The sequence below is a fragment of the Atta colombica genome, unplaced genomic scaffold (genome assembly GCF_001594045.1).
Source record: "Atta colombica isolate Treedump-2 unplaced genomic scaffold, Acol1.0 scaffold68, whole genome shotgun sequence".
Classification (NCBI taxonomy): Eukaryota; Metazoa; Arthropoda; class Insecta; order Hymenoptera; family Formicidae; genus Atta; species Atta colombica.
The window spans coordinates 157,347-175,581 of NW_017259559.1; the positions used below are offsets into that span (position 1 = coordinate 157,347).

At 34.7% G+C, this 18,235-nt stretch overlaps 2 protein-coding genes across 9 annotated transcripts; one reads left to right on the top strand and one right to left on the bottom strand.

The window, feature by feature from the left end:
- Positions 1 to 1,920: 1,920 nt before the first annotated feature.
- Positions 1,921 to 11,321, top strand: LOC108692281 (E3 ubiquitin-protein ligase arih1). 8 transcript variants are annotated; one of them, XM_018200462.1, is made up of 9 exons: positions 1,921 to 2,604; positions 5,335 to 5,449; positions 6,115 to 6,482; positions 7,920 to 8,099; positions 8,178 to 8,240; positions 8,324 to 8,539; positions 8,611 to 9,168; positions 10,318 to 10,544; positions 10,635 to 11,314. In XM_018200462.1, exons 3-9 carry the CDS (start codon positions 6,273 to 6,275, stop codon positions 10,714 to 10,716), a joined length of 1,536 nt encoding a protein of 511 aa, XP_018055951.1. In that variant the 5' UTR covers positions 1,921 to 2,604; positions 5,335 to 5,449; positions 6,115 to 6,272; the 3' UTR covers positions 10,717 to 11,314. The 8 variants fall into 8 exon arrangements, with proteins under 8 accessions (XP_018055951.1, XP_018055949.1, XP_018055952.1 ...); XM_018200460.1 differs by lacking the exon at positions 5,335 to 5,449; XM_018200463.1 differs by lacking the exon at positions 5,335 to 5,449 and having other exon boundaries at positions 6,120 to 6,482.
- A 2,322-nt stretch (positions 11,322 to 13,643) lies between these two features.
- Positions 13,644 to 16,906, bottom strand: LOC108692260. The gene is made up of 3 exons (XM_018200431.1): positions 15,854 to 16,906; positions 14,892 to 15,353; positions 13,644 to 14,810 (listed from the first exon to the last, which is right to left on the bottom strand). The coding sequence occupies exons 1-3, from the start codon at positions 16,238 to 16,240 to the stop codon at positions 14,691 to 14,693; spliced, it is 969 nt and encodes a 322-aa protein (XP_018055920.1). The 5' UTR covers positions 16,241 to 16,906; the 3' UTR covers positions 13,644 to 14,690.
- Between the last annotated feature and the right edge of the window lie 1,329 nt (positions 16,907 to 18,235).

Below are 18,235 nucleotides of genomic sequence, written 5' to 3' on the forward strand. Positions count from 1 at the left end.
GTCGAAAAGTCTTCTACCATTTTGTAAATTTCCCCAATAGTTAACGAGATATTGATTCTCAATATTAATTCTTAAAGATAGCCCAATACGTGCGCTCGCCCAGCCTACTATTGCAAAGTATGTGCCTACCGATCGCTTGGCGCGGACTTTGGAAGTTGAGGATTGGCTGGCAAGTGCCCCGCGCTGCGCATACCGCCGCAAGCCTCCATAGCTCAGACGGCGCGCTTGCCAGGCTATCCCCGCTTTCCACGGCCCGTGCGATCGGCGTATACACTTCACAGTAGTATTCGGCTATTTTTAAGGATTAATATCTTGTTAACTATTGAGGAAATTTACAAAATGGTAGAGGACTTTTCGACTCAGTTTAGTCCGCTCTACTTGCCCATGAAATATTTGGCGATTATTTCCAGACACCCTGTGTATATATATATATATATACACAGAAAGTTTGTACCGCAAAAGATTTAAATTTAATAAATGTATACTAAAATTTAAATCTTCTACGTTTCAATTTTCCTTCAAAATCGGCGAACTTTCCGGACAACCCAATATATATACAATCCTTAGAATTTTGATAATTTACAAACATTTCCTAAAAAAGTTACATAATTTATGTAGTGAAAAGAAATCCATTATTTTTGCATGAAATTGAATGAAAAAATAATGGATTTCTTTTTACTACACCTAATACTTACATAATTTAAATACTTTGCATTTAATACTTACATAATATAAATTATACTTATGTAATTTTACTTATATAATACTTAAACAATTTATATTTATAATGTGTGTGCCCAGATAGCTAAAATATTCAAAAATACATCATATCCTAAAGATGCCGTATTTGTAGCCTATTCTTAGACGTATTTTAGATAATCTATTCTATGGGTGTAAAGACTATTTTATAATATAGTCTAGGGTAATTGTCTCTATTAATATGCCTTTTAGCCAATTTGCTTATTACTGAATTAATTATTAAATATTGTAGTTTTAATTTTATTTGCTTGCAATCAATATTGGTTTTTCAACTACTTCTTTTTCTTATAATATTTCTTTAATCTAAAAAATGTTAATACTTTATAATGCTTTTGACAAAAATAGAAAACATGTTTTTGTCCCTATTAATGAGTTCTCTAAACGGCAATAGCCCTATTAATGTGTCCCCCAATTTGTGTGCCTATCCATTTGATTCATTTTAACATATAGTTTCTAAAATAGGTAATAAATTTAAGCTAATTGTTTATGTTAATATATTACATAAATCATTATTTCAATTATATTTATTTCAAAGTACACTCACACGTTCTCAGCTCCAATATAAGACACATCAATAGGGACAAGTTTAAAATTTTGCTGTACGTATTATTGGATTCACATAAATTCCTCATATTGAAAAATATTTAAAATACTTTAATACTCAAAAAATAAAATATTATCTTCGGTATCGTATGCATTAACAATTTAACTTAAGGAAAAAAAAAATTTTTTTCTTATTTATTTATGCTAGTTTTCTTTATGACTTATCGAAATACAAAAGCACATTAATAGGGACAGGTATAGTAATTGGGACAGTTATCTTACATATTGTTTACAAAAGATAATGTAAACATCATATAGATTTCACGTAAATAATCCGTGTAGACATAATCTGAAAATTTATGGCACAACTTTGTGCCGTAAAAAAACAGACGAAGTCTGCGAAATTTAATCCTCATTATCATAAAAATGTTAATACTGAAAATATGTGAATTGATTTGTATTCAATTGTATTAATTATCAGTGTGAACCAATGTATTGCACTAGTTTTCTCAGAAGAAAATATTATTTATCTCCAAACTTCTTTATCACCCTATAGTGTGTATTGCTAGCACTTGTCGACTTGTCCTACTACTCTCTACAATCCCCACCACGTGCAGCATGACAGTTTCGTCTGCAATCCGGCAGCTCCTTTTTAGAGACAATTCCAGAGACAATTCGTGATCGTTCGTCGATTTGTTCGCGTGTTAGATACGGGTCGTCCGCAGGATAGTGCGAAATTCTTGGTGCGAAATTCTCGGCTCCGTGATCACGACACCGCGACTTCATATCATTAAACGGCAACGACGATAGAAAACGGTGGCACGCTCGTCATTTGATCATCAAAGAATCCAATGTCGCGCGTTGTCATGAACGTGACAATAGCATTCGAGCTATAGACCCGTCGAGGTCTTTTTCTCCCTCTCTCTTCCTCTCTGGCTATTTCTCAGTGGTCTCAGTCTCTCTTTCGATTGCTTTCGGTTCCTTTCATGGCAAATGGTTCTTCGTGATCGCGGACCATCGGCGGACTCACGAATCCTCTTTGTGCGTTGTCGCTCACAACAACGCGGTGTTTGTACACGCGATGGACGAGGATAAACACCTGCACGCGACGCGACCTCGTTAAAGACTTTGACGGTAATAATTCGCAAATACAACGGAGATCTCCAAAGAATTCACCGCGATCCCCGCGCGTCCACTGACGTGCTGGAAAATTGCCGCCTCCTCGACAAAAATCGTGTTGAACGCAAATATAACGCAGATTTGACGACGAAGGTGGACAAGCAGCAACGTAACGTTAACGTCGTACGTGTCTTCGGTTTGTTTATCATCTTAACTGTGTTCAGTGTTTGGGCGCTCGCGCGTTATAAAGTTGTGTTCTGATATGTATATATTATACTGCCAGTACTGAACTGCAGTAGAATTATATTATACGTAAAGCAGTGTTTACAATGAGTAATCTTAAGCTTTAAGCTTTAAGATTATTAGTGCTTTCCAGCAAGATGCTTTCTATTTGGTGACATAAGTTGACACAGGTTGACAAATGTTGTTTTTTATTATTCAATGAATGCGAAAAATGAACGATGCTTATAAAAAATTGTATCATTGAATAGAAACCACCCACAGCGTAACCCAATGATTACTTCATCTTTGTTTAGCATTGACAAACAAGGATTCATTGTGTATATACAAACATGTACACTATTAATACGTTCCATTTTCATTCTCACAGGCTGTAAGCCTCAGTTCATTCTTGTCTATCAAATATCAAACAAGAATTAATGATGCTTACAAGCGTTATAAGCGCAAAACACAAAAAACGGAACATTGAGTGTCTTCCATTTAATGACACAAGTCGACACAAATATCATTCTGTCTTTGTTATTCATAGAATGCAAAGAAAGAAAGAATAACATTTGTGTCGACTTATGTCACTAAATGGAAGGCAACCATTGTGTCATCTCTGTCTCTTGTTGGAAAGCATTCTATGACATATCAAAAACTGAAGCAGTAAGCAAATTAACATTTTGAATTTGCAATTATGTTATTGCCTTATAGCCTTTGTTGTGATTGTGTGGCCAATTTGCTTATTGCTTAAGTTTTTTTTGTGTGTCATAGCCTTTAAGCAATAAAAAATTAACTAATCATCAATTATTCTCATATTCCACTGTGATTAGTCAATTTCTTTTTCAAAGCTTAAAGCCTAAATTTTATACACAATCAATAAAAAATAAAGGTTCATAATGACTGGATCTTTGATACTTAAATATTTCCAGTGAATTTATATATGTAAGTACATGTATGAACATACATATATACTATATTTAACCTATGCGCCGAATTAAGTTTTTTCGAACTTAATTCGGCGCTTAGTTTAAATGACTATAAATATTATATATGTATGCACATATATAATATATACAAAAATTCACATGAAATTATTGAAGCATTAAAGATTCAACTTCAATTATTATGGATTTTTATTTCTTATTGGTTGTGTTTTTATAGGATCTAATAAGATTTTTAGGCCCTGTGCACAATAGGAATAAGGAATTAAGGAATAAAGAATAAACGATTTTAACCTATCAGAAATCGAAATATATGGTTTCTGATAGGTTGAAATCTTTTATTGTGCGTGGCCTTACTCTTCAAGTTTTCCATCTTAAAATCTTATTAGATCATTGAATTATAAATTTCAGTACTCGTAGCGTGTATCAGAACACAAGTCTAAACTTCTACCTTTCTTCCACAAGTAATAAGTGATGACAATAGTTTTGTGTATAGCGATTCTCTTTATGGCCAATTTCTTTATCTTTAGATAACTTTAGAAATTTCTTGAATAATAAATAAATGATATTTAAGAAATATTTAAGAGATATCTGGAAGATATCTCATGGATAAAATTATCAGCAACTTATCTGAAAAATTAGCTATCAGATCATGAGTCAGAAATCTATCCAATGCTCCGACTCTTAGGCTATATCCATACAAACTTACATAGTCGCATAAACGTATACATAAAGAAAATTATCCAATCACATTTTACATGCTTTGTAAGAGAAATGCAATTGGATAATTTTTTTTATGCATGTTTATGCGGCTGTGTAAGTTTGTGTGGATATACCCTTAATGACAGTTTAGTGTTGTTATGGCTATGTTCCAAAATTTACTACAAAAATCTATAGTTTACGTCATATGCATTATAGATTTTCAGGCAGTAAATTTTAGGATACAGCCTTTATTGTTGATGCATAGCTTTTTATATTTCATCATATTTATCAGATATTATATTGTAATATCTTATACTATAATATCTGCACAATGATAATACAACGATACTGAACTGTCATCAAGAGGAAAATAAAAATTGTTCAATTCTAAGCAAAATCGTAAGACTAGTAACTTGTTCTCGTAAAACTTACTATGATTGATATTGTAATTCTATTTATATATGTATCGTAAGATCATTCGTACGATCATTCAGTAAATATCTACGATTTCTCGTATAAAAATTTATGACTAGTTCGTAAAGGTGGTGCATAAAATTATAAACTCTTATGTAAAATTCTGACTAAAATTCAAGTCTTACGAGAACATATCACGAATTTTACGATTCTGTTTAAAATTGATCAAAAGAAATGAGGCTTACAGCGCGCGAGCGCTTAAACCGAACGCAGTTTAGCTCCAATATAAATACTTCAATATAAATACTCAGTCAAGAGCGATATATTCTGATAGCGTATGAAATTTCATCCAGATCTGTTCACGACGGGACACGGGATGCTCGCCAGAGTCAGAATCTCCGAGAGTCTCCGGAGAGTCTCTTCGAGCGTCCCTCCTCGCGCGCGCGATCGATATTGCCCTTGAACTAACGTGTCGCGCCTTATTATAAACGCGCGCGTGTGCTAATTAGCGAATCGGAGTTGCAGCACACGCGCCGCGCGTATCACACGTATATGCACGCGAGCTCGTCCTTCGCGCGTATATTTATATCGAGGCATGCAATATCGAACTCAAAGCAGACGTCTCCGACAGCTTGCGGAGGCGCGTCTGCATTTAGGTGCGTGGCCTCGTGACCTGCAATTTTCGCGCCGAAGCTGAAGCTTGACAGTGCGAAAACATCACTCTTGCAAGTGTATGTGCATGTGCGGTACGTTATACGTTCGTGCGTCCGTCCGTCCGTCCGTCCACTTGGCCGTCAGTCACATCGTCCATATAGTGTTTCTTCCATCATGAGTGTCTGCTGTACGACGTGAAGTGTAGCAATCGGCCGACCGAGCGCGAACCTTTTCGCTTCGCCGTGAGATTAGCTGCTGGCGCATCCGCTGCCGGAGTTCATCTCGGATGTTTTGGTAGCTGACTTTGTTCCCTTTTCTCTCTCCGTAACGAAAACGTCGGGTAAAAATCCGTCGAGCATCCCGCGTCGCGCCGAGAGGGATTCGGACGTGTACGCGTCATAGTTGATCCCGCGACGCGTCGACGATCACGCGCGCGCATCTATAAAGACAGCCGCTCCGGATGCTGTTTCGGGCAGCGTCGGGGAACAATGATGTCACGTACGGAGACATAAGCCGTTTCCTCGCGGCAGGTGCGTCTGGATCTTCGGAATCTCGCGCGGAATTACGCGCGCCTTTCTGTCGCTCTTCATTCTCCCTTCGCATTCGCCAAATATGATCCATCCCTCAATATTTCTAAATTCCGTCGAATACACGTAAAAATGTAAATCCCCGCCGCGATCGTTGATATTCTACATCGTATTAATATTTAAATTTAAATTTCTTCTTCCTAAAGTGACTACATTTATATCGTATTTAGGACAGAACATTAATTGGATCAACGCAGCACGATTTCCTTGGGAGCTTCTTGCAGTCGATGCTACGTCCATAGGAACGATCCGATAGTTTACTCTGCTCGAGAAAGAGGATAAAAGAAACGTCAGTACAGAAGACTCTAGAAGCGCGCTAATTGAAACAATGGATTCGGAAGAGGAAACGCTTTATGATGATGTTGACTCCGGCAATGAGTCCAGCGGCGATGACGTTGATTTTGCTATGGAAATAGAGTCTGGTAATCCACGGGAACGAGCTACCGATGTCGACGAGTATCCCTTTGAAGTACTTTCCACAGAAGAAATTGTACAGCACATGGTTGACTCCATAAAGGAAGTCAACACTGTTGTCGAAGTAAGTTTCATAATTTAAGGATAAATTACAATAAAAATTCCAATTCAAGTCCTAGGGAATAAATCAATTGAATGTATAAAGTGCTCTATCTGAACCAGGAGTGTAAGAGTACAATTTCTTATTTTATTTAAAGATGTATATAATACAAAGATGTATATAAATGTTTCGATCCGTGTTTTGTAATTCGTAATCTTTAATTACAATTAATAATTACAATTATGATGTATCGTATTTACATAAATGATCAGATGAATATTCTTGATGCAAAGGAGTTTACTGAAGAATATATTCTAACCATTTATGTAAATGACATCGTAATTGTAATTATTATAGTTTGTGTATTACTTATACTAAGGAGGATCCAAAACGGATCAAAACGCATTTATAAGTATTATATACACTTTTAAATAAAATAAGAAATTGCATTCGTATACTTGTGCTGGCTCAAATAGGCTTTATACATTCGATTGAGTTATGGATAAAATTAAGTCTATTCTTTGTTGGATAAACTAGTATACACTTGTCGCACTTAAAATGAAATAGGTACATATTTGAAGTTTGACAAAAGTGAGATGGAAAGTTTTAGGAGTCTAGTGTAGGCTAGGTATTACATTTGTTTGGTATTACGTTTGTTGTACGATAAAGATTTTAAAATTATTGATTGGTTATAGAATAAAGAGATCCGACAACTTTTCTTTCTTGCAGCCAATCAATAGGCTTTATCATATGATAAATGTAATATCTGCCTAGTGCAACGACGAAGTGACCCTGATTCTACATTATCCTCCTATAGTATCTTCGCTTAATTATAGAACTTGTGCATTGTGTAACAGAAAAAAAAGTTTCAAGGTATATATTATTTACTTTTTACCCATTTTGTTATATTGATTAGATGAGCAAAACAACATTAAATCAGATCCAATCCTACTTTTTTGGATATCTTAAAAATTTATCTTATCATAGGAAGGTTAATTGTAAGCTAATTGCAAACTTGTCATCGACGATCAATCTAAAGCGTTAATTTTTAGATTAATGTTTTAGAATGGCTATTGGAAAGCAAACTTGTGATTTAACTTGCAACTAATGTAGAATCAGAAGATCAATTGCGTCTTGAAACGAGATAAAAATTACACAATATTGTCCAATGAAATTATAAATATTCTGAATTTATTAACTTTTGTAATTTTTATTTAATTTTAAGATACACAATCGATCTTTAGGATGAGATACAATTGAAAAACACAGGTAATAACAATTCCAGAAATCGTGTAATGGTTCATCAGAATACATGATTTTTGATAGATGAAATCTGTTTTTTCCCCTGTTCCCATTGCCTGTGTTTTTTAATTATGTTTTAGATCTTTTGCTTTTCTCAAAATAAGTTGTAGATAGACAACATTATATCTACTTATCTGTACCTACTGTGTTGATTTGTAGATACCAGCTACTACCACACGTATTTTATTAAATCACTTTAAATGGGATAAAGAAAAATTGATGGAACGGTTTTACGATGGTGATCAGGAAAAGTTGTTTGCCGAAGCACGCGTCATTAATCCGTTTAGGAAGGGTCCTTTAATAAGCAGGAGCCGATCCTCCCAAAGTTCGTTAGTAAATGTACGTATAGTTTATTTCAATTATATTTTGTTATCGAGTCACTGCAAAAATTATGCTTTACCTATTTTTATAATACAGCCTAAAAGACCGACAAACGGAACGGAGGAATGTGGCATCTGCTTCATGATCTTGCCATCCTCAGTAAGTCTATTTTATCAACTATTTAAAAAATAGTAATAAAATAAAATAAAATGCTTTATAAAAAACATTATAAAAATCATTAGATGATGACTGGTCTGGAATGTGGACATCGTTTTTGTACCGGTTGTTGGGGTGAATACTTGACAACTAAGATCATGGAAGAAGGAGTTGGACAAACAATAGCATGTGCTGCTCACGCGTGTGACATTTTAGTCGACGATGCCAGTGTTATGCGACTTGTCAAAGATTCCAAAGTTAAATTAAAATATCAACATTTAATCACCAATAGCTTTGTCGAAGTAAATATTTGACGAATGTAATTAAATTTATTGGATGTTATTAACGTTTCACACATCTCTCTTCTTTGTAGTGCAATAGGTTACTAAGATGGTGTCCTTCTCCCGATTGCAATAATGCCATTAAGGTGCAGTATGTAGAAGCGAGACCAGTTACTTGCAAATGTGGACATATCTTCTGTTTCCACTGTGGCGAAAACTGGCATGATCCTGTAAAGTGTCATTTACTCCGCAAGTGGATCAAAAAGTGCGATGATGATTCTGAAACATCAAATTGGATCGCTGCTAACACAAAGGAGTGCCCCAAGTGTAATGTTACTATCGAAAAAGATGGCGGATGTAATCATATGGTTTGCAAAAATCAAAATTGTAAAACTGAATTTTGTTGGGTATGTCTTGGACCTTGGGAACCGCATGGTTCTAGCTGGTATAATTGCAACCGTTACGATGAAGAGGAAGCTAAAGTAGCCAGGGATGCGCAAGAAAAATCCAGATCAGCTTTACAGAGATATTTATTTTATTGCAATAGATATATGAATCATATGCAATCACTAAAGTTTGAAAGTAAATTGTACGCTAGTGTAAAAGAGAAGATGGAAGAAATGCAGCAACATAACATGTCATGGATTGAGGTATAATAATATAATAATATTATAATAATAAATAATTACAATAATTTTAAGTTTAGTTGAATTAAATTTATTGTACTATTATATATTTTATGGATGCTGGATAATCAGTAATTTTATGATCCCTAATATATTTTATATATACAATAAGATTAGAAACAAGACCGTGAATATATTATCTAAATATGAGAAACACTATTTGACAATAAAAGTTAGATATGTATTAAACTAATACATATATGTATTCTTTAAATGACTTTATCTTAGAAATGATTGCGTATCATTACTATTGAATTTTCAACATAATTCATCTAAAATATTATCTTAATCCCTCCAAATTATATACATTTTAAAACCCATAAAGAATTTATTACGAAAAATATTACGTCGGGACTCGAACCCGGATCTCTAGCATTTCATGCGAGCATTCTAAGGGCCTCTTTCGCTAACTCCGACTAATTGATGATTAACTCAATCATCACGATTACCAACATGATAACTAAACACAGTTTATCTCAGAAGAGGAAGAGAGAGGAGACTATTGGTACATTAAACTGCTATTAACACTTCTGGGAGTCATAGATTAATTTAACCAAAAGTTGATGAAAGGGGCCCTAAACTTTTAGATCACTGAGCAATATTCTTTGCAATAACTAATATGTACAGAAAGTTACGCATTGAAAGGCGAGTGTGTATAAACAATAATAAGAATGGAATAATATTTACATATACATATGATTAATAAAAGTTTCAATGACTAATTTTATCGCATTTAGATAATAAATCTTTACAAATAAAGATTTAGTATATTGGTATTTTTTTAATGATATAGGGTGCTTTCTGTTTAGTGACAAGTCGACAAATATTGTTCTATCTATGATGCAGTTCTATCTTTCTTAGCATTTCATGAAATAATAAAGACAGAACAATACCTGTGTTGACTTGTATCACCAAAGCTTACCATAATCTAATAATTTAAAATATTGTAAGTTGATTATAACAAGTTGATTATAACAAGAATTATTTATTAAGAATTATAAACTAAAAAAACATTAACAAAAATTGTTAATAGTTGATCGAAAACTTTTGATAGTCATTGTACATACATTATTTGTCAACATTATTTTGTAATATATCAAATTCTCTTTTCAGGTACAATTTTTAAAAAAGGCAGTTGATATTTTGTGTTCCTGTAGACAGACTCTTATGTACACTTATGTTTTCGCATATTATGTGAAAAAGAACAATCAATCTGTGATTTTTGAAGATAACCAAAAAGATCTGGAGAGTGCCACAGAGTGCCTCTCTGAATATCTTGAAAGGGATATCACGAGCGAAAATCTTGCAGACATTAAACAAAAGGTTCAGGATAAATATAGGTAAGGATTATGTATTATTCTTTAAAAAATGAGATATTTTGTTTGTATTCTTGTTAAAATAATATTACATTTGTGTGTGTGCTTTTAAAGATACTGCGATAGCCGAAGAAAAGTGCTTTTAGAACATGTCCATGAAGGGTATGAGAAAGAATGGTGGGATTACAAGGAATAGAGGATTCTTGCTAGTTTCATTTTTTTGGGGTGATACGAGTCCTCTTCCTTCCCACCTCTGCCCCAACTGTGATAAACCAAGAAAGAGTTAACAAGAGACAAAAATGGAGCATGTCACAAAGTGATGAACGTGTTGTATGCACTTTATACATAATATGCTCTGTGGCACAACACCTATAATGTCGTTTATGATTAATATTGAACTCAAATTATTAAAATTCAATCCGATCACAAACAAGTTGATTGGACAATATTTTGATTTGCGCTTGCTGTGTATTGTACATCATTGTAGATTCTTGATTCTTGATAAAAATGTCCCATTGTTTTAGGAAATCTTAAGAAAAGTTATATTCATTAAGACGAACGTGTGTCATTATTCGCAATATACTTAGCATATTGCGATGTAAATGTGACTTCGCTAAAAATTTACTATTTTATTTAGCATATTTTACTGATGTTAGGCGAATTGAAAGCTTTTGAATCCTGAAAACTTATTTTCTTCCTCCTTTAATATTTTAAGGATAACTGTTTAAAATAAGTTAGGTGCAATTCAAATAAATTATCCCAACTGTTTTATTCTATTTTGGACCACAATACGTCCAGGCTACAACTGCCAATGTTTAAAAACACTAAATTATCTATATGCATATCGTCAGTTCTATGTATTCATGTTTGATAGCTCTTCTCATTCTTGCTTGTGTACTGAAAGATGCTTAAATACAGAATATGTTCCATTATCGTAAAAATGTAATTCTGCCTTTTTTTCTGTATATATTTTATTTTTTTTACAAATAAATTATTTACAATATCAATTATATTCATATTGACATTGTGCAGATTAAAGGGGGCCAAGTTTGTGATATCTTTCACATGTACCATATTCCATCTCTGCATGTAAAAGTAGAAAACTACAATTATTGACTTGCAAGAAAATACTGTTACCATTTTTTCTTTTTGTAAATTAATATTTTATATATGTTGTAAATTTTTTATCTTACATTATTGTGTCTCGATTTTTAATACTTTATACATATACGTATGTGATAATATAAGTATATAATTAAGATTTACATAAATTTTATTTAGTTATTTTCCAATTTAATTAGAAATATCTTTATTATCATGTTTTATATTGTTATTTTATTAGCTCAGTGTTTCTTTTTTTATTTAATCTGATTGCTATCTACATGTATAACGCTGACGATATGTTTAGCTAACTAATTGAAGGTTAACTACAATAAGATAATTACTTATAATTGTCAATATAAGTGGCAGACGAAATGAGTTTTCCGTTTGTACAGTTAATATAGTATATATATATATATCCACACACAAATGCATAATACTTAACATAGTAATATCAATAATAGCAAAATAGATATCTAATTTTGAAGATTTATTGAACCGAAATTGTTGATTCTTACTATTATGCACATTAGGATCTGAAGTAAAAGTTGAAATGCAGTTGTTTTCTGTACAGTCGCAAAATTTGACTAGATATAAGGAAATTGTTAGATATACTCGCCAGAATTTCCCTTCTAGTTTATGATTTTATAATCTATATTCATTCAATTCAGTAAACTACAACGGCGTATTAAAGAACTTTATCCTGTATAAAAAAATAAAACTCGTAAATGTTCAAAATTTCTTGTATATGACCCAAACTTGAACTTTTAGGCCAAGTCTTCGTATTCATGAAAAAAAATGTGTGGCATATATGAAATTAAAACGTTTAGCTGTCAAACTATCAGACATATCTGAAAAAGCACCGTAAGTAGACAATTAATTGGATTTTAATTGGAATAGATTACAAACTTGTGTCAAGAATTTCATTATCCATTCGTATTTAGTATTTATGAGTATTTTAATGGCAAAACTTATACAATAATAAAATAAACTATTTTACTAGTAAAGTGTAATATATATAGAAAGACCGTGACTTTACTTTTGTAGCTATAAACCAATACGTACATTATCATGCATTATCATGTTTCTAAGATCCTTAGGGATAGATTTCTGATCATTGTTCGGTGTTGTCTTTTGTTAACATATATAATTACAAATATATAATATATATTGTAAATACTGCAATATATATATATATACATACATCCATCCACATATATACATACATACACTGTAAATCTCTAAGTGATTTAGATCTCAGTAGTGTCATGAGTATGAAAATACCTATGTATGAGATTTCAATGATGAAAATGATGGTTAATATATTTCCTTGGCAGAAATGTATCCTCCAATTTGGTTATAAAAAATAAAAAGAGGCGAGTTATTATCCCAGCATCCTACTATACAATATACTCATTGTGAAAAAAATTTATAGTTTAGATTATTTTCGCATTAGCACATGTAAATCTCAATAAGCCGAAGTTCTGGTATACAACGTAATCTATTTTAAATAAGTATGTCATTTCAAACATAATTGTCCGCATGCAAATGTTGAATTGTTACTTATGTTTGATTATTTTGTTAATTTGTATCATTGCAAGACATTCTACAGAAAATAATTACATTTCTTATTTTCAAACTACTTGTGTATAAGTGTTAAACATCAATGCCTTTTATTATTCCTCATTAATAAATGTTTTAAATTTTAGATTACATACATAATGATAAGTTAGGAGGATTGTATTCATTTCAGGTATGATAGTATTTTACATAGTCAGCATTTTTGATTATTTGCAAACATATACATCAAACGTCACTTATAGTATTTCATAATGATTAAGATCGATCCCCTTTGTCATAATACACAACAGTATATTAAAACTTATCACTTATAATTTATGATACATTAAAAAGGCTCTAACGATGTGGACTTGATGTCTTCCAAGAAAACAAAAATACTTACACCATGTAAATAAGTCTTTATATTATTTTATGAGGGATTTTTATTTGTGTGTAGTATAATATAAATCGCTTCATAAAACTATATTTAAATTTTTATAACAATAACTTGCTCTGTACCCTGTAAACTTCCATTGATAATACGATACTTGATAGTGTATGAGAAATTATTAATTTTGTAGCAAACATGAATAATGCACTTGTATATGCTTTAATACTAATCGGAATCGGAAGATAGAAAATGACATTAAATCTTTTATAGAATTGTGAGAATTATTGATCGACAATTATTTTTGTAGTAGGCATTTTTAAATCTCTCTCTTGTTTCACAATAATGATTACAGGAGAACGATCATTATTTTATAAAAGTATTTATTCTGAATATGCATATAAAATTTTTGCAAGTGTAATAGAATATATCAACGTATAAAAAAGTAGCCATTATTTGAATATACATGATGGTATAGTTCGTAGCCATCATTTTTTTCGGTATTACATATATTCCTTAAAAGTGTGGTGGCGATCGGTTCTGTGACCAAAAATACTCGAAAAATTTATTATTTAATATATTCTCTACCTAAAATAAATTATAAATAAATAGATTGCGTCTACCTAAATTCAATACAATTTCGAGATTCCTGTTTCTTGTTGCGTAAATTTCTAAAAAATTTCTTCAAAATTTTGAGTATTATTATTATTAGGAATTACTTTAATATATAAAATGTCTATTGTAGAATTAAATAAGATATTTTACTAATTTCACTAGTCTGTTATAAGGTATTGTAATAGGAAACTAGCGTCATTGTCTGTCGCTCATGCTATGTATGTTCGAGTTATATAAAAAGTAGGATGATTCTAAGCCCGAGTGACATTGATATGAAAATTGTGTGTCAACGCGTTGATGTATCTCTTGTTAATTTTGCATATTTCTCGTATAGACGTAGCAAACGCTCCGTTTGAATCGAATCGTTCCGATGTGAAATGTAACATTGCGCCTTCGTTATAAAAATCTGTTTACATTTCATTTGAAAGTGTTCTCGTAGAACGTAAGTACGCGAAAGCTTCTTGACAACAAAACATACTCAGATCACACGATCCCGTAAGGTTACATCAGGAAGTCACTGACAAGATCGTGGCGATCAAACCAAGAGTAGCTCCTGTCATTAGTAGACTCCGCCAAACTGCTCCACTAACTTCTTCGGCTACAGGATACTCAACACATAATTGTTCCTACAAAACATCAGGTTTGTATGACGTGAAATATTTGAAATACTCATTACAATATAATAATTAATAATTGTGTTTACTTACCCATCCACCATAGCCTTTGATAAAGTGTGTTATATTTTCACCAACATATCTAGAGACGTATAAAGGCAATTTCTTTTTAAGACTGTGCATTCTTCTGTCCCTAGCCCATAAAGCCAATCTGCCCATAAAAGCATATAAACAGACAATTCTGGCCCATGTGATAACGCCGTGTAAGAACAGCTCGTTGGCGACCCCCATGAATGTTTCATAAGCGGTATCCGGGACGACGTTTAAACGATTTACCATACTCGTAAAGAGAATGCTGTGTTTGTTGAGCATTTGATATACATTGTGTCTCATACTGCGGGAGACTGGATCCTGGGATATAAGATAGATGTCCTCCTTTAATAAGTATCGCATCACATCATTGGCCAAGATTTCCGCAGTCGATTCTATGGAATCATCGTGGATATTGTAACGTGGAGGTGGACTCAGTTGCGGGAACAAATATTGTAGTCGAATCTAAAAGAACAAATACACCTTCGTGAATGGCTATTTTGACTTTTGTTCTTGTAATTATCACAAAACCTGCTGAATACAAACTGAGTAATTTTTTTTACATCAATATTATAATTTCAATATTATAATTTCCACTTTACAACCTAGACAGTACACAACATCCTGAATATCCTGGGAATGTTCTTATAACATCTAACATAGAATATAACATCTTTTAAATGTCTTTAGAACGTCTTTTGGATGTATGTGCTGTGTGGGAAGATAAATGTGATATAACACATGTTATACATAACAGTTATATTGAATAGCAAATTATGACATTGATGTAATAATGTTATTGTCAGTTTGTATTCAACGGAAAATTACATTGTAAAATGCGAAATTAAGAGTCCGATAAGTTTTTTTTTACATTCGCAACTGTGATTAAAATAATCGTGGACGTTAATATAATCAGACCGGCACGAGTCGGCCGATGAGCCGTTAGTCGTCATTATTTATGATACCTGGCACATCTCGAAGAAAGACATAGCGCGGTTAGCAGCGCCGACCGCATATCGGCAGACACCGTCCTCGTTGTTAGCAGCAGCGGTGGCGGCGGGTCGCTCGTTCGACGAATTCCTGTTACCGGGGGGATCGCATTCCAGAATGCCGCCCACTCTGGAATGCAGTTCCCCTCGCGCTGACGTACCCTGCTCCTCCTCCCCACCCTCCGCGCCGAGGATCTCATTGTTCGTCGTCGTCCCGTCGTCGCCGGCCATCCTCTTCTCGCGTACCGGACTGGAGCAAGGAACCATACCCACTAAGCGCCATTCCTCGCCTCCGTCGAGATCGCTTCCGTTTTCCAACGTCTTCTCAAGTTTCCTCGGTGATGCGCCGTTCTCACATCTCATGTTGGTGTGCGAGATCGTCTGATGCGCGTGAATCGATCGCGCGGCCCCGAACGAGCAGCCGGATAAACGAGCGCACGGTGCTCCGAAAACTTGGACCACGATCGACCGATTCAACCCGGCCAACCAACCGACGGACCGACCAACCGAACCAGCCTGCCAGCCAGCGACGAAACGCTCCGGCCTCCGCTCTCTACTTTCCCGCGGCCATTTCCGAAGCCGATGCCGAGAAGCCGAAACCGCGCCGCGCCGCGCCGTGCCGTTTCCTCCGCTCTTGCTCCGCGTCTCGCACCTAACTTCTACCGTACCGCTCCCTTGGCCTGCCTGCTTAATGCTTGCCTGCCTGGCGATGCCGCCAACCAGCCCCGACCCACGAATGTTTCACATCACTACCACTACCGCTTATCTCGAGACTGTACCCCACCGCGCAACGTAATGCCGAGTACTGTATGACGTAGCTCAGCGTTTCTCAGCGTCGGTCATCTACGGGGCTTGTCGAGCGCAAAGTATCGTGTTCCGTTTGACGGTGCTTGACCTCTGATGTCTCTGACCTATACAGTACACTTTAACCGAGGAATATTCTGGAAATGTATTCCTTAGAATGTAGAATATTCTGAGAATATTCTCGAGATGTAGGATGTCCTAGAAAAGTCCTTAGGACACAGAATGTCCTCGGGACATAGAATATCTTAGGAAAGTTCAAGGGACATAGGCTGTTTTAGGAAAGTCAGGATGTAGAATGTTCAGAGAATGTCCTTAAGACTAGGATGTCTTTAGGATATTTCTTGGAGGTCTATATGGGAAAAATATAGCGACAATGGTTTTATATATTGGGAATAACTGAAAGATGTTAAATTCACGATTACATATATTGATCATAATTCTTCTTCTTTATATTATGATTGATTTCATACGGGTTTGATAGTTTCCAAAAAGAAAACGTGTAAACCGAATAAAATGTTTTAAGCAAACAAATATCTATTAGATCACGAAAAGCGATTAGTTTTTCAGAAACTTTAAAAAAATTGTTGCCCGCACTTAGTGACTCTTCTGATGCACTTCTTCTTTAAAAATTAGCTTCGTCCCGGAGATAATGGTAATTGGTAACAATCCTTTCCCTTCAACTTCTCACAAATAGATCGAATAAACGTTGTTAAATAAATACAGAATTTTGTTAATAATACGATTACGAAATTACAAAAGACGATTAGTTTCATTAGAAACTTTCAAAAATTTTAACGTCCACACTCGATGATTCTTTTACTCGATGATTCTTTTTCTGGATCAGAACTTTTTCCCTTTTAATGGCACTCGTTATCCCTTCATCGGATTCGACTCGGCCGAAATAATAGCCATATTATAGTTGAATATATATATGTATAGAGCTGGAAATATTTAGGATGAGCACAAAAGTCAATTATTTCGTTAGAAACTTACAAAAATTGTTGGTCCACACTCGGCGAGTTCTTTGATGCAACTCAACTAAGCGCGGATGATTGAGAGCCCATGGCATGAGCGCAGAGCAGCGCCGGGCGATCGCCGACGCGACGGCACTCTCACAAACGCAGCGCGCGCTACACCTTCGCACACTAGCGTAACGACTCTCTATGGATCATTCACGTTTCCGCCCCACCACCGTGCCGCTCCGACACGTGCACCGTGTGCATACACGCGCGGTGCCGCACGCTTATGTGTCAGTGCGCCCATCTCGCCCCGCTGCGCCGTTCCTTTCCGCCTCTCGTTCCCTCCTTCACAGTTCACGGGGCGTTCGCTAATAACTTCAACCCTTTCTAGCGCGCGCGCATGAGTTCGCGCTCTCTCACGCACGCGCAGAAGTGCGAGCGGGTTTACCTGCGCGGTGTACCTTCAAACAGCGGAGGAATGGAATTTTCGATGGAACGCGGAGTTTATTCGATGCATCTCGGTGCGCGATTATTACGGTTCGAGATTCTGAAGAGGATATCTTGAGATAGCTCGAATGAACGGCGAGATTCTTAG

Excerpts from the sequence above, each read along its gene's own strand:
- LOC108692281 (XM_018200462.1), top strand. The coding sequence starts at position 6,273 with ATGGATTCGGAAGAGGAAACGCTTTATGATGATGTTGACTCCGGCAAT. Across the intron at positions 6,483-7,919 it reads AAGTCAACACTGTTGTCGAA|ATACCAGCTACTACCACACG; the intron begins GTAAGTTTCATA and ends GTTGATTTGTAG. Across the intron at positions 8,540-8,610 it reads TCACCAATAGCTTTGTCGAA|TGCAATAGGTTACTAAGATG; the intron begins GTAAATATTTGA and ends TCTTCTTTGTAG.
- LOC108692260 (XM_018200431.1), bottom strand. The coding sequence starts at position 16,240 with ATGAGATGTGAGAACGGCGCATCACCGAGGAAACTTGAGAAGACGTTG. Across the intron at positions 15,354-15,853 it reads CTTTCTTCGAGATGTGCCAG|ATTCGACTACAATATTTGTT; the intron begins GTATCATAAATA and ends TTGTTCTTTTAG. Across the intron at positions 14,811-14,891 it reads TCAAAGGCTATGGTGGATGG|GAACAATTATGTGTTGAGTA; the intron begins GTAAGTAAACAC and ends GATGTTTTGTAG.